A 15,402-nucleotide genomic window follows, 5' to 3' on the forward strand; every position below is an offset into this window, starting at 1 on the left:
TTATTTCTAACCTATCTCATGTAGGTGAAATAGTGTAAAATGAACTGAAAAACACTACTGAGGACTAAAGAGATAAAAGTATGCAAAATATGTTCATTATGGCTAGGCCCAGTGGAAAACATCATACCTGATATAGCCTGAAAAATCCAATATCTACATTAATTCTTTGTAAAGCCACTAAATGGAATATAGGTTGCCTGTGATCAAAATGAACACAATGAAGACCTGGCATGTACCATCTGAGCTCTAAAGCTAAGCTTCTGTCTTTCTGAAAAACAGAGTAGCAAAAAATCTAGAGTCCAGTGAAGTGCAACTCTTCCTGCACACATTACATAAAAATCTTCCTTGTCCTTCCATCTTCTCTACTCTATGAGCAACTTATTATTACTCGTATGAAAAGATGCTGATCTTTCAATTTTTAAACTATTGTTAATAGTACAACACAATAACAAACTCAATGTTTACTGAATTCCCCAACAAGTTTCTAGATAAATCTGTTATTCTGAAAAAGGTAAATATTAAGAGTTCAAAGCATGAATCAGTAATTCCATCACTTTCAATTTCAAAAGGAATAACAATCAAAGCAACAAATGTGAAAGACCTATTAAGTTATAAACATTTAGCTAAGAAAAAAATGGCAATAAAAGCAGTCCTTTTAACGGCTACCTAGCTTTCATACATATAAAAAAATGCCAAACTCTGCCTTCTTTGCAAACAGCCTTAGAAAAATCGCAGCTGATCACATATGATCATATGAATACAGATTGATTAAAATACTCCATATGACTTATTCCCCTTCCAAATAACTCCTCAGATGTTGCTATCCAGCATCCCACCCATTACTTTTCTTATAAGCAAATGAGCTTGTATATAGAAGAATTTCAAAACCACAAAAGCACGGAAAGGAGTGGGCACAGACAGGAAAATAGTCTGTCAGGAGAGGTGGTTATATAGCTTGGCAGAATACAAGGGGGAAACACAGCCCAGGTGAGGCTGCAGAGAATTCAACAGGACAAACAGAATTTATCCTCCAAAAACTAATCCTCAGTGGAGATTACAAGATGACAGTGCAAAATAGAAAATAAAACAAAAGCTCAATTCAAGTATTCAAGGAAAAGCAAATGCTGGCAGGACCACATAACAGTGTACCATTGTCTTAAAAAACTTCTGATCTAGAACGTAAAATACCCCTCCTGCAGAAGCAGTTTATGGATCTAGCAGATATGGCACAGAAACTGTCAGATAAAACATTCTCCTCACAACTCTGCCACTGCCTGCTCTGTCACAGAAGCAGCCATTTAAACTGTACCTCCATTTATGGAGCGCACTACTACTGCAAATTACCAGCCTCACAGAAACGTTGTCAAACTTGGAGGACCTTTCATGGAAAGAGCTATACAATTTCAAAATATTATGACTCACCTACTCATTAAAAGCTAAACTAACAAATACGCTTGCAACACCCACACCAACTTTTCTGGAGTCACCCTAGTTGAGAGCTGTCTGCACATGGAACAAAACTGTAATGCCAACTGTACGTTATTTACCTTTAAAATCACATTCAGACAGAACCATATAAACCACACTAGGATCTAGGTCAGAAAACATTTCTGACATGCTGTTGAAGAGCTCTTCCTTATTGACACTATGCACCGCTGATGACACTGAGCGGCTTGGGTCCCCTTGGGATACAGCAGCAGCAGTTCTGTCAGAATTGCCAATCTTCCGAGAAGGACTCCCACCAGTTTTCCTTCTCCGCGGCATTTTGTTTTCTAAAAATCAGCTTGCTTTTTGTTTTAGTTTGTTCACATGAGGCTGACAGCACCAAGCTCAGAAATCATAAAAAAGCCTCTCAGAACTGGGATACGCATATCAGAAATAGCAGACCTGGAAAAAAAGAACAGAGAAATTTTAAGACAACATATAGCCCCATTTCCATGTCTCCTATTTAGATAGCTAAAAGATATTAAAAAAAAAAAAAAAGCATCCAGGAAAGCAATTTTTTAGAAGGCTGCCTTTCTTCTTTTCAAGTGGCTGACAGCTAAATAGCAGCCTTATTTTTCAACTAACTAGATACTGAATCTTCATCTGGAAGAGAGAACAAATAAAATGGAGTTTAAAAGAAAAATCCAGAAAAGTAAAGGAAGGAATGCAAGGCAGACAGTTCACAAATATTCCTCTACTAACACCCACTGATGACCATCTAATACTATGGAATGCTTCCATACTGTTAAAATTCAGAAATTTTGTTCCTCTTACAGAAGTACTGGAGAACATAATAGGCATCTCCAAATCTTCCAGAAGTCCTTCATGACATCCTCCCACCCTGATTTTTTAAGAGGAAACAGTTGGGGTTCTTCAGTGTTCAAACACTGGCATAGGTCGTCCAGAGGCTGTGGAGTCTCCAACCACGCAGATTCTCAAAACCTACCAAATATGGTCCTAAGCAACCTGCTTCACATGACCCTGCCTGAGCAGGTGGGTTGAACCAGATGACATCAAGGAGCGCCTTCTGGTTTTGGTATTTTTTTTAATTGTTAAAAACATTTTATAGCTTTATATGCCATAAAGCAAGAAGATGTTTCTGTCCAGCCCCCCACCTTTTGCCATAAAGCCTTTTAATATATCTAGTTATGGCTTCTATAATACCTGCAATAACTGCATTAATCTTATATAGAAACGGAAAGCTATTATTAATTGAGGTACAAGCACACAGTACAGTGTGATCTCACTTTTCTTTAGATCAAATAACATCAAAGCTCTGTTGTGTTCTAGTGATGCTCGTAATAAACTAATTTATAATTTTTGCAAAGAATTATTAAGAAGACTAGCAAACCTTGGTAAGGCTGAGAATCTGAACTTAATTACAGGAAAGAGTCATTATTTAGTGATAACAGTTACTCAGTTGGCCATAAAATACCTGTTTCTATATAAAGATTATTTTGCTAGTGATGACCAATTCAACATGTGCAGATAAATCAATGGCAGCACTTCCAAGTTCACTTAGTCCTTCGCTCCCTGGATCACTGGCACACAAATAATGATGCCAGATCAGTGCCAGATGTGGGCAGCACTTCTCCATTTTTATCTAGCAATCTCTTCCAGCAATTTAGAGAGGTATCATTTAAAATATGTGGACTGTTACATTCCCAAGACATACAAATTTATGTAAGAAAAACAGACAACTCCAGGATCCCTGGAGTTTCTACCATATGTATATGGACCTTAGGCAGACAAATGAGATGGATGTCTGAAACAATGAAGAGGTCCAGAAAGTCTGAAATGCACAACAAGGAAAACAATATGCAGGAAAAGGAAGAAGCAGACTTCCAAAAATAAAGGAGAAGTGACAGTGGAAGATACTAGTTAGCCAGACTGAGCTGGGACAATGGCAGCTGATCTTTTCGTTACACTTTTTTTGCCTCTGATTAGCCATCATTACATCATTCTTTACTGTAATGAAAAAGTATTCAAGCAAAACAAAAAAGTTAATAGCATGTCATGTTTTTCAAACTCTTATTTCTGATTCATCCTCCAGCCAGTAAAACAGGTTGAAACCTACCTTCACACAGTGTGTCAGTGCTAAACAATGTGATTGCTCCTCACTGAAACAGGTTCAGTGACAAAGAAAAGATCCTGCAAGGGAGAAAGGTGTTCATGCACCTTGAATTTACTGAGCACCAAGAGACTTTAAGCAGAACACTCCAAGTGTTGTCAACATTTTAATCCAACTCCCTTATAATGACCAATCCTGTAGGGACCTGCTGCTGAAAAGTGTGCTCTGTAGCTAGGACTTTTAACAATCTATTGCCTTACTCGACTACAGAATGTTCCCTTCCCAATATATTTCCTGCATTAGGCTGTGTATCCCACTATATATGAGAATGCCTTACTCTAGTGACCTAATGAAGCCACACACTTCAGCCTGCGTGAATCTCCATCGGCAAATTTAAACTGCATTGCTTCAGGATTATTGAGGCCTAAACTGTTTATCACAATTAATCACACAACGGGAGAGAAGGCAGAAGGGAAAAAGACATTGGTCACCTCAGAACTTATGCACAAGTCAAAACCTTGATGACTCCCACTACATCCACGTACTCTAAGGCAATGCACAGATCCACATTTTTTCCCATCTCTCCATCTTAGTAAAATTGTAGAAGTTGTTAAACCTATCAAAAACATAGATCAGCATTGCCCAGGATTTCATTTAAATAAGGTATTTACCATGCCCAATATCTCAGACAGATATTTTGACAGAATTTCCTTTGTTTACCACAATATTTTCAACAAAATTCCTGGACAGATTCATGGGCAATCTTTTCTGTTGATATTACCAAGCAGAATAAAAGTATATAAAAATAGATGCCTGTGTACATACAGAGCACACTGTACTGTATTACACAAGAGATAACACTAACATGCTCAACTGAAAGGAATAGTTTTCACTTCCTTTTAAGAGCATGCCCTGAACTTTACAGAGGATTTTATCTAGGGACTTGCCTTTTCAGATATTCAAGTTTCTGTTTTTGAAAATTAGTTTACTGTGAAAGAGGAAATGATTTTGAATAACCCAATAGCCAGACTTGCAGGTCAGCTCTATTCATTGGTTCTGGATAATGTAATATGAATCAGTCTGTAGTTTGCTGTGGATGAGGGTTTCTTCCCCCCCTCAAGACAAAAATGGTGTTGTAATAACATAATGATTTAGAAGAGCAGGGCTGTGCTGAACACACTGCAAGAGAATTCTAGACAATTAGCCAGAGGCTGCAATATACTCAGAGGTTCACTAGTCAGTTCTGGGTACCACCATTCAACACACATCCAATTAGAGCAAACAGCTGTTTCATTTCAGCACTGATGAAGAACAATATACTCCTGTGGCAGTCTCAACTTCACCTTTAAAAAGAAAGCAAAATAAAATCCACAAGCACCTCTTCACCCATAGCTCTTCAGAAATACACATTTCCTGACATTAACGATATCATCCCAATTTAATTCAACTACCACAAAGAAGCGTATGTACGAAAATCTGCCCATATGAAAATTACTTTCCAAATTAAGCAATTTTACAAATAAAAGAGATATTAAGATACTGGCATTCTCTACAAAACAAGGTAATTTTCAAATCCTACCAACCTAGAAGAGGAAAAAGTAGACTTGTCAGGTCAGGGCTCTTTCTTTAACATCATCATCTTTCTAGTTGACCACAGTTTATTTCTGATGGCAGATTATGAGCCCTCAGGTGTTGCCTGTTCCAGTACTGCTACCCCTAAGGAGCTAGAGGGATGCATCACAGACATTCTGTAGACTCAGACACACGTAGCCAGAGAACAGCACCCATTGCAGGAAAGCCAGTCGCTACAGAACCAGGCAGGCACCGACATCATCAACCTAACACAACACATCTTTCTTTTCTGTTTGACAGACAGAACAATGAAGCATAGACACGTGGCTGACCTGGCACAGCAAGAGTATGGACTGAGATCTCAAGTCTCAAACCCAGCATCTTACTACAACATTCAACTTCCCTTTCCAGTGAAAGGAACACAGTCATTTCATAAAGTAGTTCTAAGAATGTGTTTATAACTTTCTAGGGGAAAAAGAAAAAAAGATGACCAATGTTTCCAATAAATACAAAGTGTCTGTCAGTTATGCAGAACAGGAAAAATGTGACAGCTTTTCCTCCCTGCCCTCATTTTTTGCACTCTCATAACTAAATTAATAACCTAATTGATGAAGCATTACAGTCTTAGGAAAATATCTAAGAAAATTCTTCCATAAAGCATGGAGTAAACTTAAATCAAGGAATTCCCTTGCAGACACGTGTTCCAAAAAGTTCCAATTTATTTTCATTAACACAATTGTCCATAGAAGAAATTATTCCAATATAGCAGGAGTATTACAGTCATCCTGGTCAGACTCTTCACATTAAGGGGAAAAAAAAAATGTAAAAAACCACAAACAAACAAAAAACCCCAACCCTCCAGCCTCCAACATAGGTAAAGCAAATTGTAAGTTTACTTTAACTTAATTGTAAGTTGCCCTTAGGAAAATTCAAAGTGTACTCTTTCTTATGAAACATAATCTAAAGAATTCAAAACATTTAAACCATCCAAACAAAAATCTAAGGGGGCAAAAAAATCCCCAAGATCTTCCAAAACCAAATATCTTATTTTTAAAAGACCTAAGATTTCATTTATGTTGGAAGATAATTGCTAACATAAACTTGTCATACACAAGCCATCACATTGCTAACCAGTACTGTTATATTAGCAAACTTGCTGTGAACTTTGAAGAAATTAAAAAAAGATCAGGCTAAAAATGTGTTTTCTAAAATTAAGTTAAAAGACACAAGTCGTGTTTATGCTGGGGCATTAACTGGACATTAAATTTGTCCAGTTGAACATCATTTTCCATAGCAAAAGGTAGAAATCCCTCCCTGCTTTCTATATTTTTGAAGGACTGTACTTTCACAAAATCAAACAAAAGCTACTATGAAACAATATTAGGCACCATCTGACTGTTCTAAAATTTCTGGAAAAGCAACAGGTCTCAGGCTTGAGACATGCATTATTGTTTCACTTTCAGTGTAATATGAAAATATATATGCCATTGCCAAATAAAGATCTGATTATGGCCTGACATCTCATACGTCTTTTACACTGGGATGTCTTCTTAGAAACCAAGATAGTAGCTTGCATTTTCAAGATGTGTCAAAATTCTCGAGTAGAGTGGACTGACGGCGAGTCCTATTACACATATAATTTCAAGTATAGGAAGGGAAGGAAACAGGTAGTATTCAAAACAAGACAGATCACACATCATAACAGAAGAAATATAATAAACTACTTTTTAAGTGAGTTAGCTGACACCAAAGAATTCACAAAGCTCTTTAAACCAGAGATACTGCATTGGGAAACAATCAGCAGTAAATATATTTTTTTAAAGTCATTATGAGAACTTATTTTTTAAGCAAACAGACCACAAAAATATTCTAACCACTACTCAAGGTTTACTAAAAACATTCAGCAGCATGGGACATTTCTGGTTTAACTGTGATCAAGTTCAAATGACAAGTAATTTATCAGTATTACTTCTCTTCCTTTTTTAAGGAGAAAGGAAGCCTCTAGCCTTGACACAATGTAATATTCAAACAACATAACCAAAGCTGCCTGATTTGTATATACTTTTATACTCCCCTGATCAATTTAAGAAAGTTAATTTCATACATATAAAATAGGTTTGGTTTGGGGTTATTTTTTTTGTTTTGGTTTGCTTTGGTTTCAGTGTTTGAACAATTTTAAAATTTCAAACTACACAAAATATTTATCCTGTAAGATTAATTTGAATCTTCTGATTTTTAAAAAACACACACACACACATATATATATAACCAACATGCTGGAGACTGGAAAAAAAAAATCTGTATTTGTAATTCAAATAAAACAGTAATGGCACAGAACTTACATTTTCAGCTTCACTGAGTTGCCCTGCAGTAGGTCCCTTCTCATCTTTCCAAAACCACCACTGATGGAACATTTAATAAAGATCTGCTGTTAAAAAATACAATGTACTCTTCTGTCAGGAAACCATACTTTCAAACATACAAATTAGAGGTCAGCAGAAGTGGATGCTCCCCCCTGACAAAGGAATGATCAGAACACAAATTAAAATTTATATTTTGCTCAAAGACCATACCAACTTTAAGCAAAGTTTTAACACTGAGCAATACACATAATTATTTTTAGTAGATTAAGCACAGCTAACATTTTACTGACAAAGTACCCAACGTGCCAAGTTGAGCTCAAATATAAGTTTTCCTAAGTGTAAGAATACCTACTTGATTTCAGCCACTGATTTGTAATCTAAAAAAAAATAAATTACTTACATCAGGTAAAGAAATAACATAATGGCAGCAGAATTAGGAGTAAAAGTAAGTTTCCTCACTTGTCATTCCACTTGGTTCCTCGCCACAGTTCTTAGCCATCTTGAAAAGGTTTATGTGGTCATGCTGGTCAAGAAAACATTGGTTCCATCATCTGGGGAATTTATGCAATGAAAACCTGGTACATCAAAATCAGATTATGTTACTTACAGATACACCACTAATTTGCAATGCCCTACCTATGCTGAAAAACTGCACTTCTATTCATCAAAAGGCTGCAAAATCCTAATTCCCTGTACATAACAAAGACGTTAAATCAGGCCTTGGGTAGATCTAACTCCAGTATACATATTAGCCTAGAGCTAATAGTGCTGAGTGCTTTCAAATTAAAATTCATTTTTAAAAACCCCAAAACAAACAAACAAAAAAAGGCCTATGAGCATACACACCTAAATCAGGTAAAGAATCTGGAACAAATACTCTGTCGCACTCCTAAGGTGGCAGGTTGAGGACTCAGCTACCTCCTAACAGTCTTCACAAGAGATGGAGAAACCATCCCGTTTTGCATCTAACCTCATCCCACTGCTCCAAACATTAAGAATTGTCACCAAAATGTACAAAGCACTTCACATAAGCAAGAGCTTGGTGATGAGGATCCAAACTTACAAATTAAAGGACAAGCTGCAGGAAGAGGACGCTATTCATCCCACTCTCAAACATGTGGCTTCACAAAAACCCCACCAGAGAAGAATGACTTTTAGAGAACATTTATTCTCTGAATATAATTCAGTCTAGAACAGAACAAAAAGGCTTAAGTGTACCTGATAGCAGCATAATGCTACATTATTTCCACTACTCAGATTTCTGCTTTCTGAATAAGGCTCTACTAACACAAGCATTAAAATACAAAGGTTATTTCCACATTTGTTCACTTGCACTTTAAAGTCTCATAAATGGAGCGAAACAAGTAAGCATTTAAATACAAGCACAAGAGGAAAAAGCAGACAATGAAATCAAACTACAAACCAACCATTGTACTCTCTAGTTGTATTTATACAACAAGCTTTTCTTTTTGGATGATGTTTGAGTCCCCCCTCTAAAAACCACAAGGTAAAAAAGGGAGGAAAAAAAGGAAATGCCTTCTAGCACATTTTACTCAATAAGCTTAAGAGTAGCAAAGGAGAATGTTTAGGAGCCTTTTATATTCTTCCATTTCTGTCAGCAGTCAGCAACAGAACAGGCCACCTAAATGCTTTGTTATTTAATGTGAAAATCTATACCCAGCTTGAGATAAAGAACTTTTAAACACACTTCAAGCATGTTTTCTGCTCTTTTCCTTCTCGTTATTCCTACTGGCTGTTCCAAGGGCTTTGGCTATTTCAACAGTTTTAACTAAGGTCCTCTTTTTCACATCAAATTCCTTCAAAGTGCAAGACACCAATGCATATGTCTCAATACACTTGCTTTATGCAATCTGCTCTGCTAGGGGTTTTTTCCACTTTGGAGATTTTTAAGCCTTGTGTATGGCCTGGACCAGAGACAGATTCTTTTGAGGCAGCAGCAGAAAAACCCCCTTGCCTTCAGCACAAAACAAAAACTTTGTCCATCAAGTACACACACAGTTCAAGAGGACAAAGCCAGCACAAACTCATCCAAAGAAGATGCTTAGGAAGTAAATGCAACTTTCAGGAAAAGCAGAGCCCTGTTTGCAAAAGGGTCTTTGCTGCATGCCATGTCACAAGGAGAAGTCAACCTGCAGTGGCAGTCGGTTGGTGTTTGACAGGTGACAGAAGGTGTCGAACTTCATGGGGTTTCCTTTTAAGCCGGGAAGCTGCTCTTGCTAGAGGCCCTCTGTACAGGTGAGGACTAGCTTCCAGAAAGGTGCTCCTTCCAAGACAGGCAGATCTCCTGCTGGGCGCACATGATTAAACCAGCAAAGTAGGAGGGGGAGAGCCACCAGTAAGCATGTTCTCCAGCACCAGGTCTGCTTGGTAAGAATTACTTTTGTATTCACCTTCCTTTTGCTGTGTGATGAAGGTCAAAGCTTGGGAGGTGGCAAAAAAACAAGTGGCATTAGGGTTATGGAGGGTGCAGGTATGCAGCCTGACAAGATAGAAAAATCAAACACCTAGTTTAGGTGGAGAGGGTTGTTGCTTGTGTTTTTTGGTTGGGGTTTTTTTTCCAGAAAATAATAAAGAGTATCTGCAAAATGTCTTTCCAACCCTAGGAGAGCTTAGAGATATCAGATCCTTCTATAGCTTCCCTCTTACATTCTTTGGTAGCCTCCCATACAGCTCACAGCCCTGCTCGAGCATGCTGAAGTAAGGCTTACCCATGCCCATGCCACACTCAGCTTTGAGGGGAGATCTTTCAGGAGGCAGAGGTCTCAGGCTACCTGGGCTGTCCCCAGTGCAAACTCCATACAGCTCAGCTGCTTTGCTGTGACCTATGTCCAGGCTGCAACAAAGGAGACCAGACTTGCAGTTACAGTGGTGCTTCTGCAGTTTCACACCTGCCACCAGTACTACTACTTACAGTTATATTCCTGCTCCCCATTATAAAATGGCAAGAGAGAGAAAGGGGTATTTGGAAAGAGAAAAGAGAACTCCTGCCAGATGGAGCTGTGACTTGTCCACACCATGCTTCCAGAGACTCTGTATGTAAGTCAGGCCGAAGGGCAGTGAATAAAAGTAATACATCTCTGCAAAATTACAGTTCCTCGGCACAACAGAATTTCCTTTCACGTCCTCTCCAGATGAACTTTCATACTTGTCTCTGAAAAGCCTTCATACAGACAGCAGTGCCTGGATCTTTTAATTCAAGACTTGGTGCTCTCTGAATTGCTGAAAATAGCTTGTAATCTTTTATAAATTGCAACTCTGACAAGATCTAGCTAAGAAGCACAAAATATTTGAGGCTGATAAAAAAAAGAAAATATAACATTATAAAGCTGAGCAAGACTCTCCTAATGAGGTTAATTTTAATACTGCCGTACTCTGCTATATTACTGTTTCCTGTTTCATAAGGGTTTTGTGGTTTGGTTTTTTTTTCTGTGACTGAGACCTGGCAAAATGGTGAGCATTTATTTTAGAGCTTGGAAAGTCAGCAAAAAGGCAGCATCAAGGGTGAGGACTGGTTCCATCAAGATGAGAAGATGGGGTAAAAGAGGAGTATTACTGAAGATCACAGCTGATGCTTCTTATTATGGGCTCACACATGCAGGTGGCATTATGGAGGAAGGAAAAGCAGAACATTTAAAGAACACTTATTCACAGTTTTCTGCACTGGCAGCATTCAGGGCTGGCAATAAATGCAGATGCTACTTCCCCAAATCTTGGCTTGCTCTAGCTGTTGATGCAAATGAAGGCAGGTTTACTTTCTTCCTGCAGATGATGCTGCAACTCTAACAGGGCTGGGAACAAAGTGAAGCAGCTCTCAAAGACTCAGACTCCACAGCATGTATCTTCAGACCTATGCTGACACCTAATAGGGCTACTGCAATGTGACCAGGTCTTGGTTCTGCTGCTTCCATGTACAAAGGCTTCTCAGCTCCACACCTTTCCCTTATGTCTGATACACAGAACAATTCAAAGGCAGCACTGTCTGGCCAACTTTCTGCAGTATAATCTCTTCCTACCAGAAGGTCTGCTTAAGACCTCAAGTCTGTGATGCATACAGTGCTGCACTCAGGTGATCCTCAGCCGCCTCTTCCCTCCTAATGGCCTCACACAGTTTCCAGTTCTGTGACTCCAAATTAAGGTTTGTTGCACACTGGGACAAAGCTGAAGCGCAAGATATTTTTGGACTTCAACATGGGCTCAAAAACAGAAACAAAATGAAGATGTGTACAGGTTTGCAGAACACTTGCAAGAACAGGAGACTAATGAGAAGACCATGACTGCTGGAGCATCAGAGCACATAGTGCACTGGAACATAAGCCAGATTTTTCACCAAGGTGTTATCTATTAACCAGTGACCTCAGAACAGTAGCAGCAAGATGAGGAAGCTGAGGAGTTACGTTGGAAAGAGACATAAAGCATTTTGTGAACTTTGCTGGTGGTCCACATAAAACAGCAACAGGAGAACCACTTCAACATTCCCAAACACAAACATACTACAGTGACATGTAATACACTCAGCCAATTCGCACTGATTCAAGTTGCACCATACAAGTACAACTTAAAAGAAGCAAGAAACCAAACCACAAGAAGCAAAGCACATAACAAAGCAAGATAGGAATGAGAATAGCTTATTCATGTAGACATCCTAAATATTTTTTGGGAAAAAAAAAATTAAAATCACATATCATGTCCTAGGCTGGAAACTACATTACACAGACCTATCAGGGCAATTATATCTATTTCATATATTTAAATGCACTTCCCTTACTGAAGCCACTAGGCCAGCTGAACATAGCATATACACAGCTACCAAAAAGATTAAAACTATTTTCAGCTTAGTGTAAATCACATACAGATGACTTCCCTCATCCTGACATAGGTACAGCAACAAAAAGCTTACAGCCTCCAAATGACTGTCATTACTTACTTGGTAGAGACTTAAACTTCAGAAAGTAGTTCACAGGAGCTCATCTTATATGACCATAAAAAATGTCAGCCAGGTCCATTCAAATAGTTTTGAATTGTATTTTGAGTTAACACAGGCAATTTTTGACATGGAACACAGTTACACAAACCAACCCACCGGTAGATCAAAAAAATCTCAGTCGAGTCGGGAGAAGAAACAACTGCAGAACTTAACCTCTTCCATAACCACAGCTGGATTTAGAAGAAAGTATCAGCGTATGGCCTTACTTAATTCCGAGGCAGAGTAATTGACAGCTAATTAACACCTTACTGACATTTTTCTAGTACCAGAGCCTCTGTAAGAAAAACAAAGGCAGCAACTTCCTAAAACTCAAGGATTAATAATTCAGGAACTTTTACCAGAGCTAAATTCACATGCAGAAGAACTCTATTTAAAATAATAACTAGACTGATTAGGTCAGCCATTTAGCACAGACTACAGATCAGCAGCAGGTAGGAGCGAGAGACAAGGGACCATGCAACACCTCAGAACTACAACCCTCCCAAGTCCCTATTACAACATATTTATACACTAATTCAAGACAACATAATTCTGTTTTATGAAATGGACAAGGTAACAGGTAACAATCCACCTACACCATGAAGTGAAACAGCTGTAAGCATACCATGGATGTTCCCTAACACCACTCCTAGGCTAACATTTATATCAGGTACTATTGCGCTTTCACATTGGTGACACTAAGAATCTCACTTCTCTCTATATCAGTGCCTTCCACAGCTGAAATGCACTAACGTTAATAAAATAGAGGGAAAGTTCTTATTTTTAAAAAAAGTGTAAAAGAGCCCAGAAAAAAAACACAAGGCAATTCCACAGCTGAAACAAAACCAAAACACAAGATGAAAGAGGAAATATATAAAGAGGAAATTAAAGGATTTTTAAGATATGATTTGATGCTGTTAAGTTTCCTTCACAAGCTCTTCACGTAATCTATGGGAATACAAACTACTGCAACTTGAAAGTGCTACACACACATGACACAAGCAAGCCCTGTCCTAGTCATGGTGACTGTACCTGGATGAATCAGAGCTAAAACTCTCATGCTTACAAACATACACCATACTTCAATTTTTTCTGCCCTCTATAATTTGCTTCAGGTTTATATCTCAACTTTTAGTTCTCCAATCACATCCCAATACATATTCCAGTACATATTCCAGTAAAGGTGAAATGATGAAAAGCAACCCCATTATCTTCTCTGTTCTTTTGTTTTACCTGAAATATCCAAAATATTTTTAGAGGTTTGTTGCTTAAGTTCTATATGAATTGTTCTCAACTTTCCACAACAAGTTCCTACTGAAAGACTTGAGATGCACACTAAACTTTGTCTAGACGCTGTATAAAAACGTTTTAAGAGTCTCTTGAGAGTCAAACTGGTTTTGGTCGCTTAGAACAAGAGTTAAGAAAAGTAATAGTAATTTTTTTCCCCTCTCCTTTGAAGTCAAGCTCCTCCAAAGCCCCAGTGACCTCACGGCACTTGAAGATCAAAACTGCAGACCGTGTCCAAAGCACGTGGGAATACTACGCTACGAAAGACACAACCAACCACACGATAAACACGTTTCAGCGGTCCTCGACGGTTCAAAACGAACGACCTCTTGAAGTATTAAAAATCCTTTGACTTCCTTTTGCAGGGGGTGGCTCTATCTCGCGAGGGGCTCTACTCTTCGGAAGATGCTTTTAAAGTTCGCGGACACGCCGCACCATTCGCTCGGGACGAAGGGGCCGAGCGTTTCCACCGTGTCGGCCCGGACCCTTCCTCCCGCGGCCGGTGCCGCTGCACAGGCCGCCGCTGCCGGCGGGCCAGGCCGGGCAGGGGTCCGGCCCTCCCGAGGCAGCGGTCGGTGTTTCTGAGAGGAAGGCCGGGCCCTCGGCAGCCGCTTACGGGGCGAGGAAGAGCCACCGGTGGTGCAGGGGCGGGCGGGCAGCCGGCACCTCACGCCTCGGACTGCCCGCAGCGCTCCCCGCAGGAGCGGGAGGCGCCGGCCACAGCCGCCAGGCCCAGCGGGAGGCCGCTGGAGGGGCAGGCCGGAGCGGCGGCCACAGCCCGGCGGCGGAGCCCGACCGACCGCACCTAGCGACGTCTCTCCCCGCGCCCCAGCCCCTTCTCCTCCCACCCGCGGGCAGCTCCTCTCCGGGGGACGGGCCCCTCGGCGCCACTGGGGTCGCGGCCGGGAGCCCCCACACGCCCGCCCCGACGCGGGGGGGAAGCTGCCCGCCTCCCCGCCCCCGAGGCGGCGGAGGCCGAGGCGAGCAGCGCGGGGCCTGCGCCCTGTGGGGAGCAGGGGGAGGGCGAGGCTCCTCCCCACCCCGGCCGCTTCGCCCCAGACCCCGCCGGTGTTTACCTCCCACCGCTGGGTTCGGTCGCTTCCGCCGGCGGCGGACGCGGGGACTCTGGAAGCTGCGGCGGCCGGGGAGAGGGGGAGGCTCCGGCGGAGCGGGCGGCGGCGGGGACACAGTGCCGCTCTCTGTCCGGCCGGGGAAGAGCAGCCCTAGAGGAGGCGCCGCGCCGGCGAGCCCCGGCCCCGGCCTGCCTCACCCAACCCCGGCCCCGGCCTGCCTCGCCCAGCCGCATCCCGCGGGGCCGCCCTGGCGCTGGGCGGGGGCAGCGGCCGCTCCCGGGTTCCCGGGGCAGGCTGGCGGCCGTGCCTGGCCTCTGGCGCCCTCCGGGGGCTGCCCGGCGCTGCCGCCACCCCTCGCGCCAAGGGGTCACTGCCGAAGGGGAAGGCAGAGAAAGTCGGGGAGGGGGAGCGGAATTGCCGCTTTCTGGCGGCCGTGGTGCCCGGAGGGCAGCTCTCCTCCCCGGGGGCGGCCCTCGCCACCTTTCACCGATAAAACTTGGCCGCCGTACGGCTTCACGTGTTCACCCTCGAAAAGGGTAACCGTGTGCTCAGCCGGGGTGGGAAAAC

At 41.4% G+C, this 15,402-nt stretch overlaps 1 protein-coding gene across 3 annotated transcripts in view; it reads right to left on the bottom strand.

The window, feature by feature from the left end:
- The window catches only part of N4BP2 (NEDD4 binding protein 2), a 39,759-nt gene extending 24,807 nt beyond the window's left edge, over positions 1-14,952 (bottom strand). For 2 of the 3 annotated variants that reach the window (XM_075091637.1, XM_075091636.1), the window contains exons 1-4: positions 14,839-14,952; positions 7,951-8,066; positions 7,471-7,643; positions 1,548-1,887 (exon numbers count right to left, since the gene is read on the bottom strand). In XM_075091637.1, coding sequence (XP_074947738.1) covers positions 1,548-1,764 — 217 coding nt within the window. In that variant the 5' untranslated portion in view covers positions 1,765-1,887; positions 7,471-7,643; positions 7,951-8,066; positions 14,839-14,952. Of the gene's footprint in view, positions 1-1,547; positions 1,888-3,562; positions 3,637-7,470; positions 7,644-7,950; positions 8,067-14,838 lie in introns of all 3 variants that reach the window. The other variant, XM_075091638.1, reaches the window with a different exon arrangement.
- Between the last annotated feature and the right edge of the window lie 450 nt (positions 14,953-15,402).

Source organism: Phalacrocorax aristotelis, chromosome 4 (genome assembly GCF_949628215.1).
Source record: "Phalacrocorax aristotelis chromosome 4, bGulAri2.1, whole genome shotgun sequence".
Classification (NCBI taxonomy): Eukaryota; Metazoa; Chordata; class Aves; order Suliformes; family Phalacrocoracidae; genus Phalacrocorax; species Phalacrocorax aristotelis.